Source organism: Monodelphis domestica, chromosome 5 (assembly GCF_027887165.1).
Source record: "Monodelphis domestica isolate mMonDom1 chromosome 5, mMonDom1.pri, whole genome shotgun sequence".
NCBI lineage: Eukaryota > Metazoa > Chordata > Mammalia > Didelphimorphia > Didelphidae > Monodelphis > Monodelphis domestica.
The window spans coordinates 322,052,276-322,074,272 of NC_077231.1; the positions used below are offsets into that span (position 1 = coordinate 322,052,276).

Genomic DNA, 21,997 nt, shown 5'->3' on the forward strand with positions numbered 1-21,997 from the left:
TTTTCCCTGTATCTGGCTGCTGGCAGCATCAGTCTTACTTGGATATCAGGACTTTCTTGGACATCTAACATCAGATCATGGCTCTAACTGTTTTTGGACTCATGCTGTGAGACTTGGGTATTTGGTTAAAATTTTTAGTTAAGTAACCTAGTTAGTGTAGTTTAGTTATTTTTAAATAAGAATAAGCATAAGCAAATCCCTAAACCCTTATTCCTTTCCCTTCCAAGCAATAAAACAGATTTTTATGTTTTCCTCTTGTGTTTCCCTTACCCCCAATCCTATCCTAATAGTTTGGCGAGCCAGATAGGAGGGTATCATCTACAAAATGTACTATTTTACTTTCCTTGAATGATACTGTTTTAAGGTCTCTGTTCAAAATTTGAGAGAATTGGCTCAGGCTGTCACAGAGTCCCTGTGGAAGATGAGTGGAAGATGACTGAACATCCACTAGGCACTGTACCACGTGAAAGGAAGGAAAGATCTTTTGAGAATCCTCATGAATTGGTATTGAGAAAAACGCTGAACATAAATCTACCATGGTGAAATATCTTGCTTGACTTGGAATGGATGATATTATAGCTGCTGGATTTGGTACCACAGGATGAGTCTTTGTTACATGATCATGTACAGCTCTCAAATCCAGTATGAATCTATAGACAACTTTGTCATCACAACCTTTTTCATCCTTTATCACAATATGAACTCAGATCTTCCTGACTCTAGGCCCAGTGATCTCACCATTGACCTGTGTTTCCCAGGTTATTTCTTAACCCTGTTAAATTTGGCCTCTTGGTGTGGCCAGGATGAAATAGAAAATCCTGTTTTGCTCAGAGCCCTCCATCATTTGGTTCCCATCCACATTTCTATAGGCTTCCTACATCCCAATACCCTTCATGTTCTCTGTAACCAGTGACATAGACTTCCTGGATGTTCATCAGGCAAGGAATGGTTGCTGCCACCCTTGGATCTCTCCCTTGCCTGGAATATTGTCCTCCTCCCAGCTTCCCAGGCTTCCTTCCTATTTCAACTAAGATCTTCCTTTTGAAGGAAGTCTTTCCCAATTCAGTTTATTGCTGGAGACTTTCCTCTGACATGGCCCCTCCAGTCGCTGCCATCTAGAATTGACTTGTATGAAGCTTCTCTCCCACTGTACTATGGGCTCCTCCAGGGCAGGGACTGTCTTGTCTTTGCTTGTATTGCCAGCAACTTAACATAAGTATTGGCATGGGGAAAGTACTCATTTATTGATTGACTGATGTCCTGATGGACTGCAAGGGCCCATAGTTTGAAAATGATAACGTTCAGAAGGACCCTTCTTCCCACCCAGAGTACAATTTCATCACATCCTTGGAGGAACTCTGATCGGAGGTTACCTGGCCACTCTCAGAATACATTTGGATTGCAGGGCCACCTCATCACTGTCTTGTAGGAACTCAGTTGAGATTGCACCTCTTCCATGGAGCCTTCCATCAACCCCTTGGGATTTGTGCAGCCTGTTGCCTTGAAAATCCCCAGAGTTCTTTGGATCATTCCTTTGCCCCTTTCACTCTCTACTTCACATCATTATGTTGTGTCTTCATGCTGAGTTGGGACTCTTCCTTTTGACTTGGTATCCCCATTGCCTTCCTAGCATGGTGCTACGCACATGGTACACAGTTAATGCATAGTTGTTCAAGTGAATAAGAGATTGGAAAGCAATGGCTAAGAACTGGACTAGTGGTTTTCCTGGAACAGTGAGCTCCTTGAATGAGGAAATTCCCTCCGGCAATACAGATCCAAACTCTATCCGTAATTGAGAATGCCCTGAACGGTGAGAGTTTGCCCAAGGTCAGAAAACCAGGATGTGTCAGACACAAGTATTGACAGCTCTGTATTTGCCCTGCCACAATGCCTCTCTCAAAAGGCAGAAGATGGCAGTCAGCAGGCTTCACTTCTTGGAAACTCTCGATCCCTAGGCCTGGAAAAGTAGCCTTCTTGGCAAATGGCTCCAGGGAGAAATGATGGGGTTCAAAATCAGAGGACGTTAGTTCCAAAAGCTTTGATTGTCGCCTTTGGGACCTTCCATTTTCCTTATGTTTCCTAGGCCTCGATCTCCACCTTTGTAAAATAAGGGGTTAATGATCTCTGGCTTCTTGTAGCTCTTATGTCTGAGATCCTGCGATAAGCACGTTGGAAGCCATTCAAGGGGGCATATGGGAGCTTCCCTGAACATGACTCTCAGTGCCTTAGAAGAGAAAGGGCATGACCAAAGGTGGACAGTTTCCTGAGGATCAAAGTGGCCTCCCATTCCAAAAGAGGGAAAGGATTTTCTTCAGCATGGAATGTTGTCCCTAAATTGAATGATTCTGGCAACAGCCAACACCTATAGATGGGTGACCGGTGAAGGACTATAGAGAACCCAAACCGAGAAGGCCAGAAGCTTCGACCTCGCGGCTCTACCACACCGGGGGCATCGAGCGCGAGGCGGAAGTCAGTACGTTGGCATTAGTCTTCGTCACGGTCCTCTCAGCCTAGGAGCCGGCATGTGGAACTGGCTTCTGGAGGCGCTTCTATCACTGTCTCCTCCATAGCTTCCAATGGAACACTTCAGGGACTTTTGCAGGGAATGCCGTCACTGCAGTGGGATTTCACTGGGGCCAGAGGGCAGCACGTATCCGTCACCCGCTGCGCCGCGGCACGTTATTCTGAGCGTGTGCCTCGTGGATGAGGGAGGCCAAGACATGCCAGAGATGAAAGAGGATGGCAAAGAGCAGGGAGAACAAGAGCAGAGGAGGCTGGGACGGCAGGGCAGCCTTCCTGGCATTTGCCAATCAGTCATTCATGGCTATTTCTGAACAAAGACTATTCAGAGAAGAGGTGATGACAAAGGCAAAACCGCAGCCAGAACCTGCAAGTGCGGCTTCAGCTGGAGGCAAGAGGACAACTTTATGGGGCCAGCTTATGGGGAGCACCGGGGTCACGTGTCCAGCCTCAGGACCATCTGTGCCCATTAACTGCCTCCCTGAGGAACTAACACGTAGAAGAGAAAAAGGACACATCCATATAGACACCTCGACATGCACGTGTAGCTAGTGTGTATTCCTGCATCGCTTTGGTTAACCTCTGTAGGAATTTCATTTTGCTCAACATTCTGTGGTAAAGCTCTATCAAAATAGAGTCACAAGCATTTTGTAAGTTGGAATCTTAGAGAGTAGCTGTCTGGGGCCCAGAGAGAGCAAGTGATTTGCCCATTGGGACCGAGCCATTATTGGCAAGATCTGACAACTTTCTTCCTTGCTCTAAGGCTGCCCTTCCAGCCACTAGACCTCACTTTCTCTCCTATACTTTACCTTTTTCTCTGCCTCCTTTTGGAACCTTTCTCCCTCTCCATTTCACCTCTGTTTATTTCTGTTTCCTTCTGTCTCTGTCTCTGTCTCTGTCTCTGTCTCTGTCTCTGTCTCTGTCTCTCTCTGTCTCTCTGTCTCTGTCTCTGTCTCTGTCTCTGTCTCTCTCTCTCTCTCTCTCTCTCTCTCTCTCTCTCTCTCTCTCTCTCTCTCTCTCTCTCTCTCTCCTCTCTCTGTCTCTCTCTCTCTGTCTGTCTCTCTGCCTCTCTCTCTCTCTCTCTCTCTCTCTCTCTGTCTCTCTCCCTCCCTCTCTCTCTCTCTCTCTCTCTGTCTCTCTCTGTATCTCTGTCTCTCTCTCTCTCTGTCTCTCTGCCTCTCTCTGTCTCTCTCTCTCTGTCTCTCTGTCTCTCTCTGTATCTCTGTCTCTCTGTCTCTCTCTCTCTCTCTCTCTCTCTCTCTCTCTCTCTCTCTCTCTCTGTCTCTGTCTCTCTCTCCCTCTCTCTTCTCTCTCTGTCTCTCTCTCTCTGTCTCTCTCTCTCTGTGTCTCTCTGTGTCTCTGTGTCTCTGTGTCTCTGTGTCTCTCTCTCTCTCTCTCTCTCTCTCTCTCTCTCTCTCTCTCTCTCTCTCTCTCTCTCTCTCTGTCTCTAGTCCTTGGTGCTCTTCAAGTCAATTGATCTCTTGTAGCTTCATGTTGACAGTGAAAAGATTGGATGAGAGGATGTTTGAGTTCATATCAAATTAGTGATTGTCATATTTTCAGGAATAGAATGACCAAAGTCTGTGTGCAAAATGACCATTATTATCCCACATTAGGGCCAATTGCATACATTTTGAGTCAAGATTTCTAAGCTGCCGTGTTCAGAGCTAATGCAAACCAATGGCACGCCTGGTACATGGCTGTTTTTTCCCCAACTGGTAACTTTTTCTGAAAATAATCCTTTTTATGTGTTTCCAGTGAAATGTCTGCACGGTTCTTCCCATGAGGTATAATCGCTTTCATTTGTCTGCCTTCCAAAATGGCTCACATCTCATTAAGTTTGAAATGAATCTGTTCTTGATTGTTTTAAAAACACTTATGCAAAGACAGAGAAGTGGTCAGCATTCAAGCTGTCAAAGCAGTCCAGTCCTGGACTAGGTCAAAAGAACAAATATGGCAGAAGACTGAGGAATCTGGTGTCCAGGAAGTCAAGAGAGCTGAAGCATTTGACCCTGAATTTGGAGTCATGCCCTTGGCACTGGGTGGGGTGGGTGGGGCAGGGCGCAAGGCTCCCCAGGCTATCAGGATGCTTGGCTAAGACCAATTCTAAGGGCACAGATGAGAAAAGGGGGTCCTGTGAGAGGCTATTGAGCCGAGATGAAATTATCCTCAAGGGGGCGGTCAGGAATTGAGGCCCTGCTTGTTTTACAGAACACTATAGACCTGCAGCAGGAGGAGGGAGACCAAGGGGGAAGGATGAGCCAAAGACAAAGGCTTCCTGATGTTGCTTCTCAGCACTGCTGTGGATGACCCTCTCCTAACTGGAGCACTAACCCTAACCAGTTCCTCGGGTAGTGCAAGGAGTTCTCAGAGAGGAATGTGGAAGCTAGAGGAAGAGTGACCCTGGAGAATACATTCAACTACAATGACCAAATACTCTACCTTTGCTTCAGAATTCCATACTTTGCTCTCACCCTCTGATCCCATCATCCAGCCCTCATCATCTGAGAGGCCAGGCAAAGGGCATCAAGGCCCATGGAAGGAAGCGGGATCTGGGGAATGATGGTTTGCAAGACGAGTCATCAGTGACGGGACCAATAAAGAAAGACAGAATGAGGAGGAGCTCATATGAACAGCTCTTTTTGAATACTCAATAATTTCAATGTACAAGTACTTTTCAACAGGGGAATTCTATCCACAGTTCCCAGATAAATGCAATAGAGCTACAATAAATTATATATATATATATATATATATATATATATATATATATATATATATATATATATATATATCAGCAAGCCATGAACCCAGCCATCTTTTGTATTGTAAAGAGCCTCATTCTCTATCCCTGAGTCTCCCTAGACAAAAATAATATCCCTGGCCATCACTCATCCATGGTGTTGTATTCCCCCTTTAGATTGTAATCTCATGGAAGGCAGAAATTCTCTCATTTTTACATTTATTCTCCCAGTATTTATCCCACTGTTTGGTATGTAATAGGAGTTTATTTTTTTCTTAATTCATTCATTCATTTCATTTCATCTTCAATAAATCAACATTAGAATTCATACAATGACATAGTGGACTAGGTCTTAGGTGGGGAGAGGGGAACAAAATGTCCAGAAACTAGGAGATGTTAGTCAAGACTCAAGGAAGGAATGAAGTTAATGGAGTCTTGGATTTCTACTACTGTCCCTGTGGTAATGGGGGAGTAAGGAGAGAATGGAGGAGAGTACATGAGCAAGGCAGTAAAGTGGAGTCCTACTAAAAACAATGGAAATACTCTACCTACTACATCATAAGGGGAAAAGGCAAATAATAGGGTCAGGGAAATCTAGCACACTTCCCATAATAATCCATAAGATTCTGTAGAAAATAAATTTCCATAGGAACAAGAACAGGGTTTTTTAACCTTTTTGTGTCATAGATCCCAGTGGCAGTCAGTCGTGTAAAGTCGGTGAATTCTTTTCAGCATTATCTTTTAAGATTAATTGCAGAAAATGCAAATTATAAGTTAAAGATTAATGACAAGAAAGATGGAATTTTTCCCAACTGCATTTATGCTCCTCTTAAATATTCACAGACTCCTTGGTAACCACTGGACCCCAGATTCAGAACCTCCCTTTCAAAGGATAGTAGAAAAGTGTTGGAAGGAAAGGAGAATTTCTTGGAATGGAACTTTAAAAGTTGTTACTAATATGAAAGAATAGATGAGATCAGGTGATTTTGAACAATGGAAATTAAGTACTATATTCTTTTTCTCTGAGCTAGGAAAAGGAAGAGTAAATCAAATAGGAGAGAATATAACTAAAAGTAAACTCATAGAATTTTATATTGAGAATGGTAGTTGAAGGGACAAGTGGTTGGCTAGAAGCCCAGCATCAGATTAGAGTAAATAAATAAAGCCACAGAGACTAATTGCAGACTTACCAAGGAAAGATATATGCCTCAGTAAAAGAAAGAAAATGGAAAAATGCATTAAAAACATAATGATTTGCTGCATATAAGAAACATATTTAAAACATAGGCACAGACAGCAAAAAAATGAAGGAATGGAATCACATCTATCATACTTAAGGTGACATTAAACAAGCAGAAGTTGCAATTATGATTTCAAAAATAGGAATTTATACTGTTCAATAAGATAAGCAGGCAAAACACATTATAGCTAAAGGCATTGTAGATCATTAAAAATAATATATAGGCACTAAGTGGCATAAGATCTAAAATCTTAAAAGAAAAGTTATGCAAACCACAAAAATACACTAATAATAATATAGTAATAATGGCTACAAATGCAAAATCTAGTTGTATCTATCAAAAAGATTTTTAAAAAGTGAAATAAAAGGCTAAAATTTATTATAAAATAGATTTGTTTAACATCTGCTATTGAAGAATACACATTTCCTAACATCCCATAGAAACTTCACACATACTCACATGCAAACAAGAACGAAACAAATGAGCATATTTGGGGACATAAAGGAATCTTAAGCATTTACAATATAAAAAATAACCAAATTCCATAAATTCAATAAATGTGTGCATTCTAATGGAAACAGATCAAAAAAGATATTTGTCAAAAATGAAAGAATTGCTATCCTATGTAACAAAAATCAAAGTTAAAAACTAATAAAACAATAAATAATTGTGTCAAAATAACGAGTCATGAGACAACATATGAAATAGAGACCCATTTTTTTCTGCCCAGCTGAAGCAGTATTGTCAGATCTAAATGTATCCCTCGAAAAACTTATATGAATAAAATGGATGAAAGCATCATTCATCCAGACATGCAGTTATGTAACAGATACAAGATTAGCAACTGGAAGAAATCTTAAATATGTTTGGAGTATTTTTATAAATTAATATAAATATTTTCTAAAGTGATAGTTTTTTTCAAAGACTAACAAAATCAATAAAATGTTTTGTAAAGAATTAAGGAAAAGAGAAAATATACGCAGAAGCACATGTATGTATATGAATATATGTTATATATACATAGGTGTGTATATGAACACATGCATATTAGACCAGACCTTTGATTTTAAGGAAATATCACTGATCTACCAAGGTAGATCAGTGCATATTCTTCATCACTGAATCTTAAACCTCTTAGGGAGGTTACACGCTGTTCCTAAAATCACACGCAATTCTGAATCAGAGCCAGCACTAGCATTAAAGTTTCTCTAACTATGACACTTGTCCTCTATTGAATATTCTACATTGATCCTCTTGGTACTCAATGGCCAAATTGACAGTGATAACAATGACAATAACAAGAAGGATGTATGAATCCTCAGCCCAGAAAAACAAAGATAAATGCCAGAATGGCCATAGGCAGTGAAAAGAACCTAAAGAACAAAATAAATAAGGGTATAAAGAATATCCAAACTAATAAAATCATGATTGATAACCAATTTCAGACAAAATACAGTGAGGCCATAATTGCTAAAGGAAGAAGAGGAGGACATGGGGTTATACAGAATTTCAAGTTAATTCTATGAAGTATTTAATGATCAATTTATCAATGATCAATGCTACGAAAAACGATTCTTGAGAAAAAAAGAGATGAGAAGCATTTTACCAAATTGCTCTAATGAAAGATTTATGAAGTAATTTCATCAATGAATTTATAAATTCTTAAAAATATATTTTTAAAAATTGTAGTAATTTTTCTAGGCAACAATTCATCATAACCAAGTTAGGTTAATACTAATGATATCAAAGAGATTCAATGTTACAAAAACAAAATAAACAGCAAAAATACCACCACCGTCACTACCACCAACAGAACCCTCCATGATTTTTACATTAAATTCGGGAAAATGCTCTCAGAAAATACAGAATCCATTTGTGATAGAAATGCCTTAAAAGCATAGTCGTGGAAGGTACAAAAGCAAGTATCTGAAACTAAGTGATGGCACTATTTGTAGAAGCTTTTCTAACACACACGGGTAAAGAATCTCCTTCCCTTGACTATTATTAGATGCATTTCAGAAGAGTTTACTATAGGAGTATGAAAGGGGGAGTAAAATTATAAACAGACAAATAAGATATGTCCTCTTTAGTTAATAGATATTATGAAAGCACCATCGGTGCCCCTCAGGTTTTCATTTTCTTGCTCGAGAAGTCATGATTGTGTAGTGTTTCTGCGAAAATGGTTCCAAATCATACATATCATGGAGTGTTTGAAGAATGTACAAGACTCAATTCTGAGATACTCTTACAGGATTTCCTGCACTGACCACACCTCACAAATGAGATGGTAAAATATGATGGGTTTTTTCTTTCCTCATTTCTTTGTAATTCCTAAATATCCCATCAAATGTCACATAATAGGAAGCCTTTAATTGTAGGGATTTGTGACAATGATATATATTTGTGATTCTTTTTGTGGTAGCAAAGAATTGGAAATTGAGGGTCTGCATTATCAAATTGGGAATGGCTAGATAAGTTGTGGTGCATGATTGTAATGGAATACTATTGTGCTATATGAAATAATATATGGGATGATTCCAGACAAAAAACAACCTGGAAACACTTGCATGAACTGATGCAAAGTGAAGTGAACAGAACCAGGAGAATAGTGTTTGCAGTAACTTCAATATTTTATGATGAACAACTGTGAGTGATGTAAATATTCTCAGCAAAAGAGATCCAAGACAATCTGAAAGACTCATGATGAACAACACCATTGGCCCCCAGAGAAAAGTCTGATGGAGTCAAAATGTACTATATTTCATTTTTTCTTCCTTTTCCTCCTGCTCCTCCTTCATTTTCTTTCTTCAACAAAATGACTAACATGAGAACAAGTTTTACCTGATTGTATGTATAAAATCTATATCAAATTGTTTGCCATCTGAGGGAGGAGGGTAGGGAGAAGGAGAGAGGGAGAGAATTTGGGACTCAACAATCCATTTGTAATCAATGGTCAAAATTATTTTGACATGTAACTGGGGAAATGTGTGCCTGGGCATTTGCTACAATACATGAAATACCTCAACATCTCAATATGACATGACTTTGGGGGGTAAAAATCTGATGAATTGGGCCATCACTCCAAAAGAAGATCATAAAGTGAGCATCATGGAAAGATGGTGAATCATTAATCAAAATAAATGTAGACCTGATCAACACTTGGTCTCTTATGAAACTCTTCTCAAAGAGCAAATGGATTTTTACTAGGTGGCTCCTATCTGGGATTCTCTTGTGCTGAAAAGGCCTGGATGGCCAGGAAGACCAGAGAGGAATATTTGTTCAAGCTTACATGTCTTGGGGGTATCCCTTGAGGTCTCTTCCAGCTCTGAAACAGTGAGATTCTGTGACCGGAGTCATTGCTGGTGGTCATTCAGCTCACATTCATTTGATCCCCTGTTAATGTCTAAAATGATTTCCAGTGCTGTAGATTAATATGCCCCGTCTGACCGGGTATCCCTATCATAGGTGGATGTGTTAATAAACAACTAAAAGGAAAAGGCAAAGTATCAGGATCGTCTCCAAAGTGGACGATGGAGACTGTTAGGGATGCAGCTGCTACCAAAATTTGTGAGGACAAAGACATGAGCAGAAGACACCCCAGCGAGGACAGACACATAGCAAGACTGGCTCCTCACCAGGTCCTTGGGCTCTAGCTGGCCTTACTAGAGACAGAAAAATGTTCCTCTTTGAATAAAATCAGGCCATCTTTCTTAATCTGAACTGAGATGTCAAGTCACTTCCAACCCAAGAATATGCCCACTTTTGTACGTGCTTTGGTATGTTCTAATCTCTCTATCTCTTCTGATAATGTGGACTCTGCTTGGACTAATGGCATCACTTGCTATCGCCTACTTGTCTTTGGTCTAATCAGCATTTGGTGGTAAAGAGATAGATTGGAAAGCTAGTGAAGGATCGCTCTCCCACTTAACAAGGGAGGAGACGTCCTCACTGAACCTAGGATACCCTAGACCAGCGACACGGGGCCAAGGAGGAAAACTGACAGATAGACTTCCAGGTCACATTAGAGAAAGAGAGAAGTGAAGGAGCCAATTCCTAGCTGACGCCTTGCTTGTACCCAGGCAGAAATCCCAGTTATCCATGGAGAAGTAGATTTCAGAGATGTCTATTTGTATTCCTGATGAGTCATATCTGCATTTGAAAACCTGTGAAAACTTCTCTTTCTTATGTGATGATATAAATATCACCCAAGTGCAATAACATCATCAAAATGTTGATGGGCTGCTTTATAGAAAGCCATAACAAAATACTTATGGTTAAACAGGACAGTACTATGAGAATATCAAGATAGGAGTAATGGATGAGGAGAGACTCACCTAACCAGATTCCTTGATCTATTCCAAATTAAGAGTTATAATGTAGTCTGACATAAATAAGAAATCAGGAATCAATATGTTATAAGAACTGCTTAAAAAAAAAAACACAACAACTTCAAGTTACAGAACTTGTGAGCAAAGATTTCCCAGGTCCTTTTCTTTGAGGATTAAGACAGGGACCTTCTTACTTGGGACCTCATCCACTCTTAAACACCTGAATTCTGTCACTAAATCTGTTTGAAACCTCTTAAAAGACACAGGAGACTACTTTCCTTTCTAAAATTTAAAATTCCCAGAAACCACCTCAATTCTTGAAGCCATTATTGAGTATCTATAAACATTGTCATAATGAAAATAAGCACAGACACCATCCCATTTCTTTCTGAAATCTGGACTCTTGTCATGAGTTTCCAGGATCTTCAGCATCTCATGGAAGTGGATGGAGGATGGTTGTGAAATGCCTTTCCAGGAAACATTTGCTCCATACCAGATTCTTTGGAAATTTACCATGAAAAGCCCATGTGCCACTTGACACGAACTGTTCTATTTGGTTCTCTCACAGTTGCTTAATCCTACCTGGCAAAGGTTGTGTTTGAGGCAAGGTGTGGAAGAAATGGTCATTGCTAGCAAAAGACAGCTCCCTCCAGATTGAGGGGCAACTACTTACCAAGGAATTTGCAAAGGGGGATGTTCAGTTCTTCTGATTGCAAAATATGTTCTGAGTATGAGATTGGAAGCTCAAGAATGTATGCAATGGGGAAAAGCAGAATCATGCCCACCAGATTTGTGGGTGCCTGGGGTCAGTTGAAAAAGGCTCTATTAAATGCCTACAGCATACTAAGTGTTCTAGGAGGGCCCTTTTTCTTCCTTTAATTTCAGTTTTAAGATCTGTTAACTCATCATCAGGTTGGCATTCACTTGGAGACATAAAATTAGTGGACAGCCGTTTTCCATGAAGAAGCTAGAAAGAAGGTTCTATCTGTTTTTCTTGGTTCTTAGAATTCATTGAAATTTTTGTTTCAATTAAGTTAAATGGAGTTGCCTTCCTACTATTTGACTCCTTCTCCACATTTTTCTCCAAAGAATGAGGAAAAATAGGTGCAAGTTATACAGATCAGAATACAGCAAACAAAACACATAGTGACTAAACTCTCCCACTGAAACTGAGATAGAGATGGAGAGAGTCAGAAACAGAGAAAGGGAGAGGAGGGGAAAGGGATGGTGGGGGGGAAGAGACAGAGACAGAGACAGACAGGGACAGGGACAGCAGAGACAGAGACAGAGAGGGAGGAGAAGGGGGAGAGAGAGGGGGACAGAGGAGGGAGAGAGAGAGAGAGAGAGAGAGAGAGAGAGAGAGAGAGAGAGAGAGGGAGGGAGGGAGGGAGGGAGGGAGGAAGGGATGGAGAGAGAGGAGAGAAAGGGAGAGGGGGAGAGGGAGAGAGAGAGAGAAGGAGGGAGGGAGAGAGACAGAGAGAGAGAGAGAGAGGGAGAGAAGGAGGGAGGGAGAGAGACAGAGAGAGAGGAGAGAAAGGGAGAGGGAGAGAGAGAAGAGAGAGAGAGAGAGAGAGAGAGAGAGAGAGAGAGAGAGAGAGAGAGAGAGAGAGAGAGAGAGAGAGAGAGAGAGAGAGAGAGATTCTCTCATCATGAATCATGAATTCTGGATACTCATTGAATTATAGATCAAATTTTTAAAGAACTGACCTTTTCACTTTTCTGTTTTGGGTCTCTGTCACTGTCTCTCCCTCTACCCCTTCCTCCCGTCCCTTTCCCCTCTTTCTGTTATTTTCTTCCTTCTCATCTATATTTCGGGGGTATTGTAAATTTAGTCAAAGGGTTTCCAACTGAAAAGAGAGAGGGAGAGAAAGCACATCTCATTTAGAGGTGACAAGCCAAGGACCAGAGAGCAACACATAAAATGGTGTAAGATAGTACAAGAGATTCATAAGAGAAAATATCGGAGAAAAGGAAACCTATTTCAGCAATAGTCACAGATGCCCATATCCAAATATTAAAACAACAGCCCCCAAGAAAAATAAATCCGAGGGTCTTCCTTAGGGACTACATTAGACCACATTAGTTATGGCTGGGAGAAATATAACAGAGCCTGCCTCTGCGTGGGAATACTTTATTAAAAAAGATCATGGCGGTTGCTATGGATGCTGGGGCCATGTTGTATTTTGAGAATATAAACTCACAGGAAGAGAACCAAAGGCACGAGGGGGAAGGTTGGTGGAGAGCAGTTTGGTGAGGCTTGGCGAGTCGAGAGCCAGCAAGCTCTGTCTGTCTGACACTCCATAACATGTAAAAAAGAGGAAAGCAGTGATCGACTTGGACAAGAGATCCCCAACCTGGCACTGAAACATGGATCAGTGTTCTGTGGGGGTTAGTGTGGCCGCCTGCTGCAGTGCTCGCTCTCCTCAAAGCACAGCCATACCATGTGGTCAGCTGGCCCAAGGGATGGCATCCCCCTTCCCAAGATGATGGACAAGCGAGAGGCAGTTTTTACTTGGATTGCAGAGGCACAACATGGAAGGGCCATTCCTGGAGGATTGGAACGTTTGAAACGTGGCTGCAGGTCCGGGCAGTGGGGAGTGACGCTCTGAGGAGACCAATGATCTGTAGCCCTGGACCCGTGTTTGGGGGGGCTACCAAGTCTCTGTACCCGAGGAGGAGGAAGGGAGAGGGCAGACAAGAAGACATGGCTGAGGAGGCCAGCAGAATGAGTCCGATGGAGTTGTACTCGCAGCTGGATCAGAAAGGCGCTGGCGGGGCTACGTCACTCTCCAGTGCGCTTCATAGACCTTCAACTCTTGTGTCTGCTTCTGTTCTGCTGTTTGTTTTTGGATTATCTGGGTCTGCTCTTGACCCTAATAGATGGTATCCTCAGACTCCCATCGTAAAGGCACCTGTGGCAGTTGGGGTTCTTTCTAATCAGTTGTCTGCAGAATGGGACATTCTGGGGGATGGTAAGGAAATTGCCATCTTTGTGTCCAAAAAGTTGGTAGAACCCATATATATGATGGATTACCTTTAAATGTATTCCCTGTAGGAGGCAGCTGGGTGGCTCAGTGGATGGAGAGCCAGGCCTCGAGACAGGAGGTCCTGGGTTCAAATCTGGCTGCGGACACTTCCTAGCTGTGTGACTCTGGGCAAGTCACTTGACCCCCATTACCTAGCCTTACCACTCTTTTGCCTTGGAACCAATATACAGTATTGATTCTAAGCAGAAGGTGAGGGTTTAAAAAAAACCAATGTATTCCTTGCAGAAAAGTAGCAATATAACAAGAACAATATGATAATGAGTAAATATACAATATCATGGATATTGTTTATAATTCACGATTAATATACTATGATGTTATTCACATATAAATGGCAAAATTACAAATAAGAATAGCTCTATGGCTTTTTACAGTATGAAAAGCTTTTTCATGGACTACTTCTTTGAGATATTATTCCCATTTACAAGAAAAACACAAGTAACACAGTCTTTGGCCCGGGGCCACACAACGTGGTGGTGACGGAGGCAAGATTCAAAACATGGTGGTCTCTGGCTATGATGCCACCCCTCTTAGGCTTCTCCCACACTGTCTCATTCCAGGTAGAATTCTTATACCTTTTCCACTGGGCAGAAAAGAATGCGGAGGACCAAGAAGTGAATGCAAGCCCCTGAATAACTTGCTTTTGCTTTTCCTTGGCATAGAAGGCCCAGCTGCTAAGAGGAAACCAAGGGTCTCTCTTTCGGTCCACTGTTGATGCTTTGACAGCATCCAGGAAAGATGCTCAGGTCTAAGGCTGTGTTTTCCCCTCCATACGATGTTTTTTATTTTATTTTAATTTGGTGGGTTTTTAAAAATACTATTCAAAAGCAAAACCAAGTATTCAACTGGAGCTCACTGTGATCTGGAGATGACAGCCAGTGTCCTCCTAGTTCCCCTCAAAATGAGTTCTATCTACCTCATCAACAACAATTAAGGACCACGTTTTGAGCCCCTGAGCCTGGAATCAGTCCCCTCTCAGGCAGACGTGCCTTTGGGCTTCTTTCGAGCACACACCTTTGGCTTGTGCAATATTTTCCCATTGGCAAAAGCTTGTTTTCATCTGGACAAATTTTGCAGGTGTGCTTTGAGAAGCTCTCAGAAAATTTATCAGTAAAAAATCCATTGCAAAGCTCTATTTCAATCTCCTGGGAGTGCTGGAAGCTTCCACCCTAAGCTATAAAGTTGAAGAAAGGAAGGAGGGGAGGTGGGAAGGAAAGGAAGGGAAGATTAGAAAGAATTAGGGAATGGAAAAAGGGAGAAAGCACCAAGAAAAAGGACATACCCAGGAACTGGAGGAAATATTGAACTCTGACAAGTCGGGCATTACAGGATTTCTAGTTACTAAACTCAGTTCTTTGCCTTTATCAAGTTTGTACCTAAGAGAACTATAAGGCTAAACACAGATTTAGATGAATACTTATTTGATGCTGAATTTGCCCTTTGACTGAGTGCCAATTTTCTTAAATTTCTTTAAGGTATGTGGCCCAGCATCAAGAGTGCTGGGTCAGGGGCCAAGACATCTTCCTGAGTTCAAATCTAGCCTTGGATATTTACTAGCTATGTGACCCTGGGCAAGTCATTTAACCTGTTTGCCTCAGTTTGCTCATATATAAAATGGGTTAGAAGAGTAAATGAAAAACCACTCCAGTGTCTTTGCCAGGAAAATCCCAAATGGGTTCACAAAGAGTCATACTGTGAATTTTAGATTTACTCCACCCTGCTTAGTCTTTAGAATTCTAGCAACCAGGAATGTAGACACCCCCACTTAAGGATTAACGGTAGGGAAGAATGGCCTATGACTGGCATGTGCTAGCAAGTGCCAAATCAGAAACAACTGACTGACCCCCCGGGCTGTCCTAAGCCAAGTTTAAGTCACCATTGGCACATGTGAGACACAGGAAGTGACATAAAGAACTGCCTTCATATTTCATGTCACTTCCTGTGAGGTTCTCTCTCTCTGGGCAGCACTGGGAGCTTTTGGCAGCATTTGGCGTGCCTGTGGCTTTGGTGGACTTTGGTGGTGGAGTTTACTGGGAGGAGCTCTGTAGCATGGTTTAGCTGAGGTGGTTTCCCTGAATGGCCACGTGGTGAGTGATAAGGCTGAGTCCCCTTTTCCTTGACCTTCTGAAGGCACGGGCCTCCTCGGAGGCCCCTCATCTTGGAAGAGGTCTTATGGCTGGAAGCTGAGCCAGATTAATCTTCTGAGAAGGCCCCTTGGCTGAGGCCTCTGAACTCCCCCTGGCTTAAGCCAGGCCAGAGCAGATCTTCTACCCTTTCCCTCTTCTCCTTCTTCTTGACTTCTTCCCTCTATTGCAAACAAACCACCACAAATCCCACACTGACTTCAGTATTTCATTGGGATTGAATTTAAGTCCCCGGTGACCACTAACATAATGTATTCAGTCAACCCCTAATTATACCCCCAAGACACAACTGAACGACTGCCTTTAAGAAAATCCAAATGCCCCCTCTGACAAGGAGCTCATTGGTGATATTTGTTAAGTTCTGTATTTTTACAGAACCCCTAGTCTAGACGAAAGATCCTTTCCTAAAGTTATATGGATTTGGAGTTGGTAGGAAACAAATGGCTGAGCGAGCAGCTGAATAAGAAATGGTCTCCCCTTAGACCCCTTCACCCACGATGTACTTTGTCCCTCTAAAGGGAGACTCAGACTTAATTTTATCCTCAATATGGTATGGCTAAGAAAGTCCATCTGCTGAAAAAAGATGGCTTCCAAAGTCAAATCACAGGGTTTTTTATTCTGGGCTGATCTCCTATCCATCTACTACTTCCTTCTATTAATATGAATAATGTAAGGTCCAGTTGACAATATGGGGAAGTGATATTAATTGGAACACTGGATTAGAGCAAAAGGGTCAAGCATTAATTCTTTAAATAAAAATACTCATGGTCTACCCACATAGTTAACAGGGAGTGTAGACACGTTAGGACATTCTTTCCCCCATCTTTCAATTCTAAATTCAAGGCTGTACGATTTAGTGAAATGAATTTACGTGACTCTCCTAGATAGAATACTTTTTTGAGAGGGAGAAGGACAAACTGCTGTTTCAGGGCATGGTCTGGGCATCTGAAAAATCTATGATACTCCCCAACGTTTTTCATGTCGTAGAAAATAAAAAGTTTAACAGACTTTCAGGGTCAAGAGCAATGACTAAGTTTTGGGGAGATCGGGCATCATTCTTTTAAAAACACCAATGGAAACAGTAGCCAGGGCAATAAGAGAAAGGAAAAGTGGTGGGTGTTGGGGATTGTGAATATGTAAGTGTGGAGTAACACAAAAAGGGGGGGTCTGGGCAGAGAAAGACAGAAAGACAGAGACAGAGAGAAAGATGGGCTTTGAGGTGGTGGGATGAAGGGGAAGGAGAGCTCTTTGCTGTTTCTCTGGTTTGGGATGCCATCGGCAGAGCTTCCTGCCAGACAGTTTAGCCCCCGTGCTTGTAAGCTCTTCCTAAGAGATCCCATGAGCTTCCACCTTAAGTAACTTCCTTTATGAGGAACCATTGATTTTCCCATCAGACAATAAACTGGTAGTGTACATAAAATGCCTATAAACTACCCACAATACTTTGTACCTGACCAAAGTGATAAGCACCATCTATCTATAAATATCACAGATCTTTCCTTTTCAAGGAGAAAGAGTGGATCTGTTAAAACTCTGAAGACTTTTTAAAATGTTGTCAAGAAGCATAATAGCATTTATCGTCTTTTTTTAAAAATTAAGTTTATTTTTTGTAATAGCAATTTGACATTTACTAAAATAAATCCTCTTCATCAATTTTACTGAATTTTTCTAAGGCTAGACATGTTCTCTCTTTGGTGGGAAAACATCAATCACAGGGAGCAAGGTCTTTCAGATTAGAGCAATCAACTACTGATTATTCCAATGTTAATTATAATTTGCCCTTTGATTCATCTTGGCCATTTTCACTGTTTATTCTACCTCAGAGGTCAGGGCAAGATGAATTCATTGAATTGCTTTGAAATTATGTACGTGATAGGATGGGAAGAGTGACTAACTGACTGACTACCAAACTTTTTTTGGATTATACGTTGACTTTCTTATCAGTTCCTCATTAAAAAAGGGGGGGGGGGTCGAAGATAACCAGTTGGGGAGTAATACTACCAAACAGATCGTCATTCGAATTCTCTTTCAGTCATATGGTGGCAAACCAAACACCTCTGGTTTAAAGTCCTCCAGAGATTTCAGCACCAATGTTGCCTTTCTAGTTAGCTCTGGGTTTAATTGTTCATCTGGAACCATAACGACCTGCATCCCCGCTGCAAGTGCTGCCTCAACTCCGTTGGGAGCATCTTCGAACACAAGGCACATGTCCGCAGGAGGAGCAGGGGAAAATCTCTTGGCACAAGTTAGAAACAAATCGGGCTCCGGTTTGCCTGTCTTCACATCGGGGTCGTCGCCCAGAACCAGGTGATGAAATAAACTAAAGAAGTCTCGGTGTCTTCTGGTCTTCCATTCAAATGACAGTCCGGCTGAACTAGTAGCCACAGCGATGGGTATATTGTGTCGATGCACGTGATTAATCAGCTTCTCCACGCCTGGCATAAGCGTGGTGGTTGGAAATACTTGTTCCTGTTTCTTTGTGCATTCTGCCATCAGCTCCTCTTTGGTTAACGGCAGATGCAGGACTTCGACAATCACCTGGGCTGCGTCCAGCTCCTTTTTGCCCATCACCTTCGCTTTCACATCCCACGTAAACTTCTTTCCATAGCGGTCACAGATTTCCTGGAATATCACGGAATAGAGTCGCTCCGTATCCAGAAGGAGGCCGTCCATGTCAAAGAGCAGGTGGGTGACGGGCCGGAGCGGAGACACAAGAGCCAGGACGGGAACCGGAGAGTCCATTGTGCCAAGGGCGTTGGGTGGTCACGAGGCCCGGAGCTACTGGGAGTAGAAGTTTGCTGCTGCAGTTGAGGAAGAGAAAGTGGGGGTGGGGTAAGAACTGAGGGTGGGGTGGGGCCTGAAGAACAGTCGGTGGCCCGAGGGGCTCCCTGCAGGCACATGCGCACTAGGAAACCCATGCCCCATTTATTGTCTTAAAAGTCACCTCCTGCTTTATTCCTATTACCTCATCTAGACATCACAACAACCATACAAGGGTGGTGTCATCACCCCCCTCACCCCTTTTTATGGAGGTTCAGGGCTGAACAGTAGTGCATTCCCTGAGTTAGATGCCATCTCAAGGTTTCCTGATTCCAAGCTCAGTGCTCTGGCCATTGGACCACCCAGCTACTAACTGGATGATGATGACGATGATGATGGGGGCAAACATTTCTACAGCATATTATGTACCGGGCACCAGGCTAACCACTTTCCAAATGGTATCATATTGGATCCCCTCAGAAACCCTGGGAAGGAGGGGGGGCTATTCTTTCTTATTCCCAGTTTATATCTGAGGAAACAGGCAGAAAAAATATTAAGCAATTTCCCCAGTGTCACACAGCCAAGAAGTGATCAGAGATTGGGCATGAATTGAAGACATCCCACTCAAGGACCAGCACTGTAGCCACTGTACCCCTCACTGCCCAAATGCTAATAATATAGCCTTCAGTGCAAATAAGAGTGTGTTTAAATCCATTGTCTCACCCATCAATGAAGCACTCAAGAAGCATTTATTGAGTACCTGCTGTGTACCAGGCAAATCCCAAACCTTGGTTTCAATTTTAATCAAGACCCACTCCCTAGGGGCAGCTGGGTGGCTCAGCCAGGCCCAGAGATGGGAGGTCCTGGGTTCAAATCTAGCCTCAGACACTTCAGCTCCTAGCTGTGTGACCCTGAGCAAGTCACTTGACCCCCATTAATAGCCCTTACTGCTCTTCTGCCTTAGAACTAATACACAGTATTGATTCTAAAATGGAAGATAAGAGGTTAAAATAGACCCACTCCCTTAGTTGTTGGTTCTGACACCTACCAAATAATCAGCTTCTCCATTGTTGGTATAGAAGCTCTTTGGAAAATGAATGCTTACACGTGGGTCTTTATATCAGCACTATGCCTACCTTTACTAGGAAATGTAGTATGGATGTATTTGTATATTTATAGAAGTATGAATAAATGTATACTGCATACATACATGTGTGCTTGTGTGTCCCCTGCCTTCAAGGATTCACTGTCTAATGGAAGAATCGATTAACACATATGTAGAAACAAGATAAATAGGACATAATTAACAAGAGGAAGACTAGAAGGAAGAGGGATTGGGAAAGGCTTCCTAGAGACTCTAGAAGATGGGATTTAAAGAAGCTGAAGAATGCAGTAGGCAGCTAAGAGGAAAGCATTCCAGGCCTGTGAGACAGTCCGGGAATCTACCCATATTGGAGAGATGGAGTACTTCATTCAGAGAATAGCCAGAAAGCCAGTAGAAGTGGATCAGAGAGGATATGAGGAATGGAGAGTAAGGAGATTAAAATGGTAGGAGAAGGTGGGGCCATGAAGGGTTTGGAACACTGAGAAGAGGGTTTTAGATTTGATTCTGGAGGTGATAGGAAGCCACTGGAGTTTACTGAGTGTGTGTGTGGGAGCACATGGGTGAATAGAGCTGAATCAGCCAGACCCCACCTCCCAGTAGCTAAAAGAGACAATGTCAGAGGAGAGAAGGAATATTTGAGAGATACTAAAAAGGTGAAATGAGCAGGACTGGGCCAAAGCTTGGATCTGGATGGGGTGAGTGAGAGAGAATGAGAAATCCAGAATGACTCCTAGGTTGTGAACCTGAGGGACTAAGAGAATGCCCTTGCCCTCCACAGTAATAGGGAAGAAAGATAATGAGTTTCATTGGGATTATGTTGATTATAACTTGTCAACTGGACATGCATTTTGAGATATCTGAGAGAAAGTTGGAAATGTCAGATTGGATATCAAAAGAGAGGGGGGAGGCAGGATCGATGTTTCTAAGAATCATCATCATAGGGGGAGGTGATGAGATCATTAAGTGAAGCAGTAAAGGAGAACATGAAAAGAGGGCTTAAGCCAGCATTCTAAGGTTAGAAGGCATGATCAGAATGAAGAGAACAGCAAAGTTGACTGAGAAGGAGAATTCAGAAAAGCTGGAAAAGGTCAAAGAGAGAAGAGTGTCCCCAAAATCTAGAGAGAAGAGAGTATCAAGGAGGAAATGATCTAAACTGATGACCTCATATAGAAAACAAAAGTCCTCTGTCTTGTCAACAGAACCAATTCATATTCTATAATTTAATATAATTTACATATCCATAATCTTATATAATTTAAAGAATTCTATCCTATGATCCTATCCTAATAATTTATATCCTACTTCATAACTGGGTATTTGATGATGGAAAGGGCCAAGTGGATTCCAAGGGCCTGTTTCACCCATTCCCCTTTGTGCTGTAGCTGACAGAATGAGTCCCCTGCAACTTCTTTTATCTGTGATTGAATCAGTTTCTATCCACAAATTACCATCTTGGCAGAGATGAACCTTTAGGCTAACTGTCCAGTCATAGTCACTTTCCTGAGGTCGAGTATGTTATTAAATTCCTGGTAGCCATTTCTACCTGGATGTCATATAAAGATCTCAAACTCAGCATACCTAAAATAGAACACAGACACTCTCTCCTGAAACCTGCCCCTCTTCACAGTTGCACTTCTGCTGAGGACCTCGTCATCTTTCCAATCTCCCATGGTTGCAACATACAGTCACTACCTTAATTTAGTTTCACCTGGATTACAAATGAATGAATGGATAAAATAATGTATTAAATCCTTACTATTTGCCAAGGGCAGTGATCAATATTGTGAAGTGAGATAGACCCTACTATCAAGAACCTCATCTTCTAACAAGGGAGACCACACACACACACACACACAGAGGACGATTCTGTTTAGGACAGATCAAGAGGTTAAAAGATATTCATGACTTCATCAGAAGAGATAGGACAAGTGGAAATCTTTGGGGTTTGGGGGGAAGACAGGGAAGAGCAAAGCTGATGGAATGGCCAGGAGATTTCTAGGAAGTGATGACAGAGATGTCAAAACCCAGTGGAACTGTTACAACCACTGTGCGCTTCTCCTCCTTGTTGCCATTCTCTCTCCTCTCCAATTTCCAATCCTTATCTTGACC

At 42.1% G+C, this 21,997-nt stretch overlaps 1 protein-coding gene across 1 annotated transcript; it reads right to left on the reverse strand.

The window, feature by feature from the left end:
- Positions 1 to 17,583: 17,583 nt before the first annotated feature.
- LOC107648872 (pseudouridine-5'-phosphatase-like) lies at positions 17,584 to 19,223 on the reverse strand. Its single transcript, XM_056800578.1, has one exon. The coding sequence runs from the start codon at positions 18,763 to 18,765 to the stop codon at positions 18,052 to 18,054; it is 714 nt and encodes a 237-aa protein (XP_056656556.1). The 5' UTR covers positions 18,766 to 19,223; the 3' UTR covers positions 17,584 to 18,051.
- Positions 19,224 to 21,997: the final 2,774 nt, after the last annotated feature.

What these genes read in the sequence shown, in the direction of transcription:
- LOC107648872 (XM_056800578.1), bottom strand. Translation starts at nt 18,765, where the DNA reads ATGGACTCTCCGGTTCCCGTCCTGGCTCTTGTGTCTCCGCTCCGGCCC.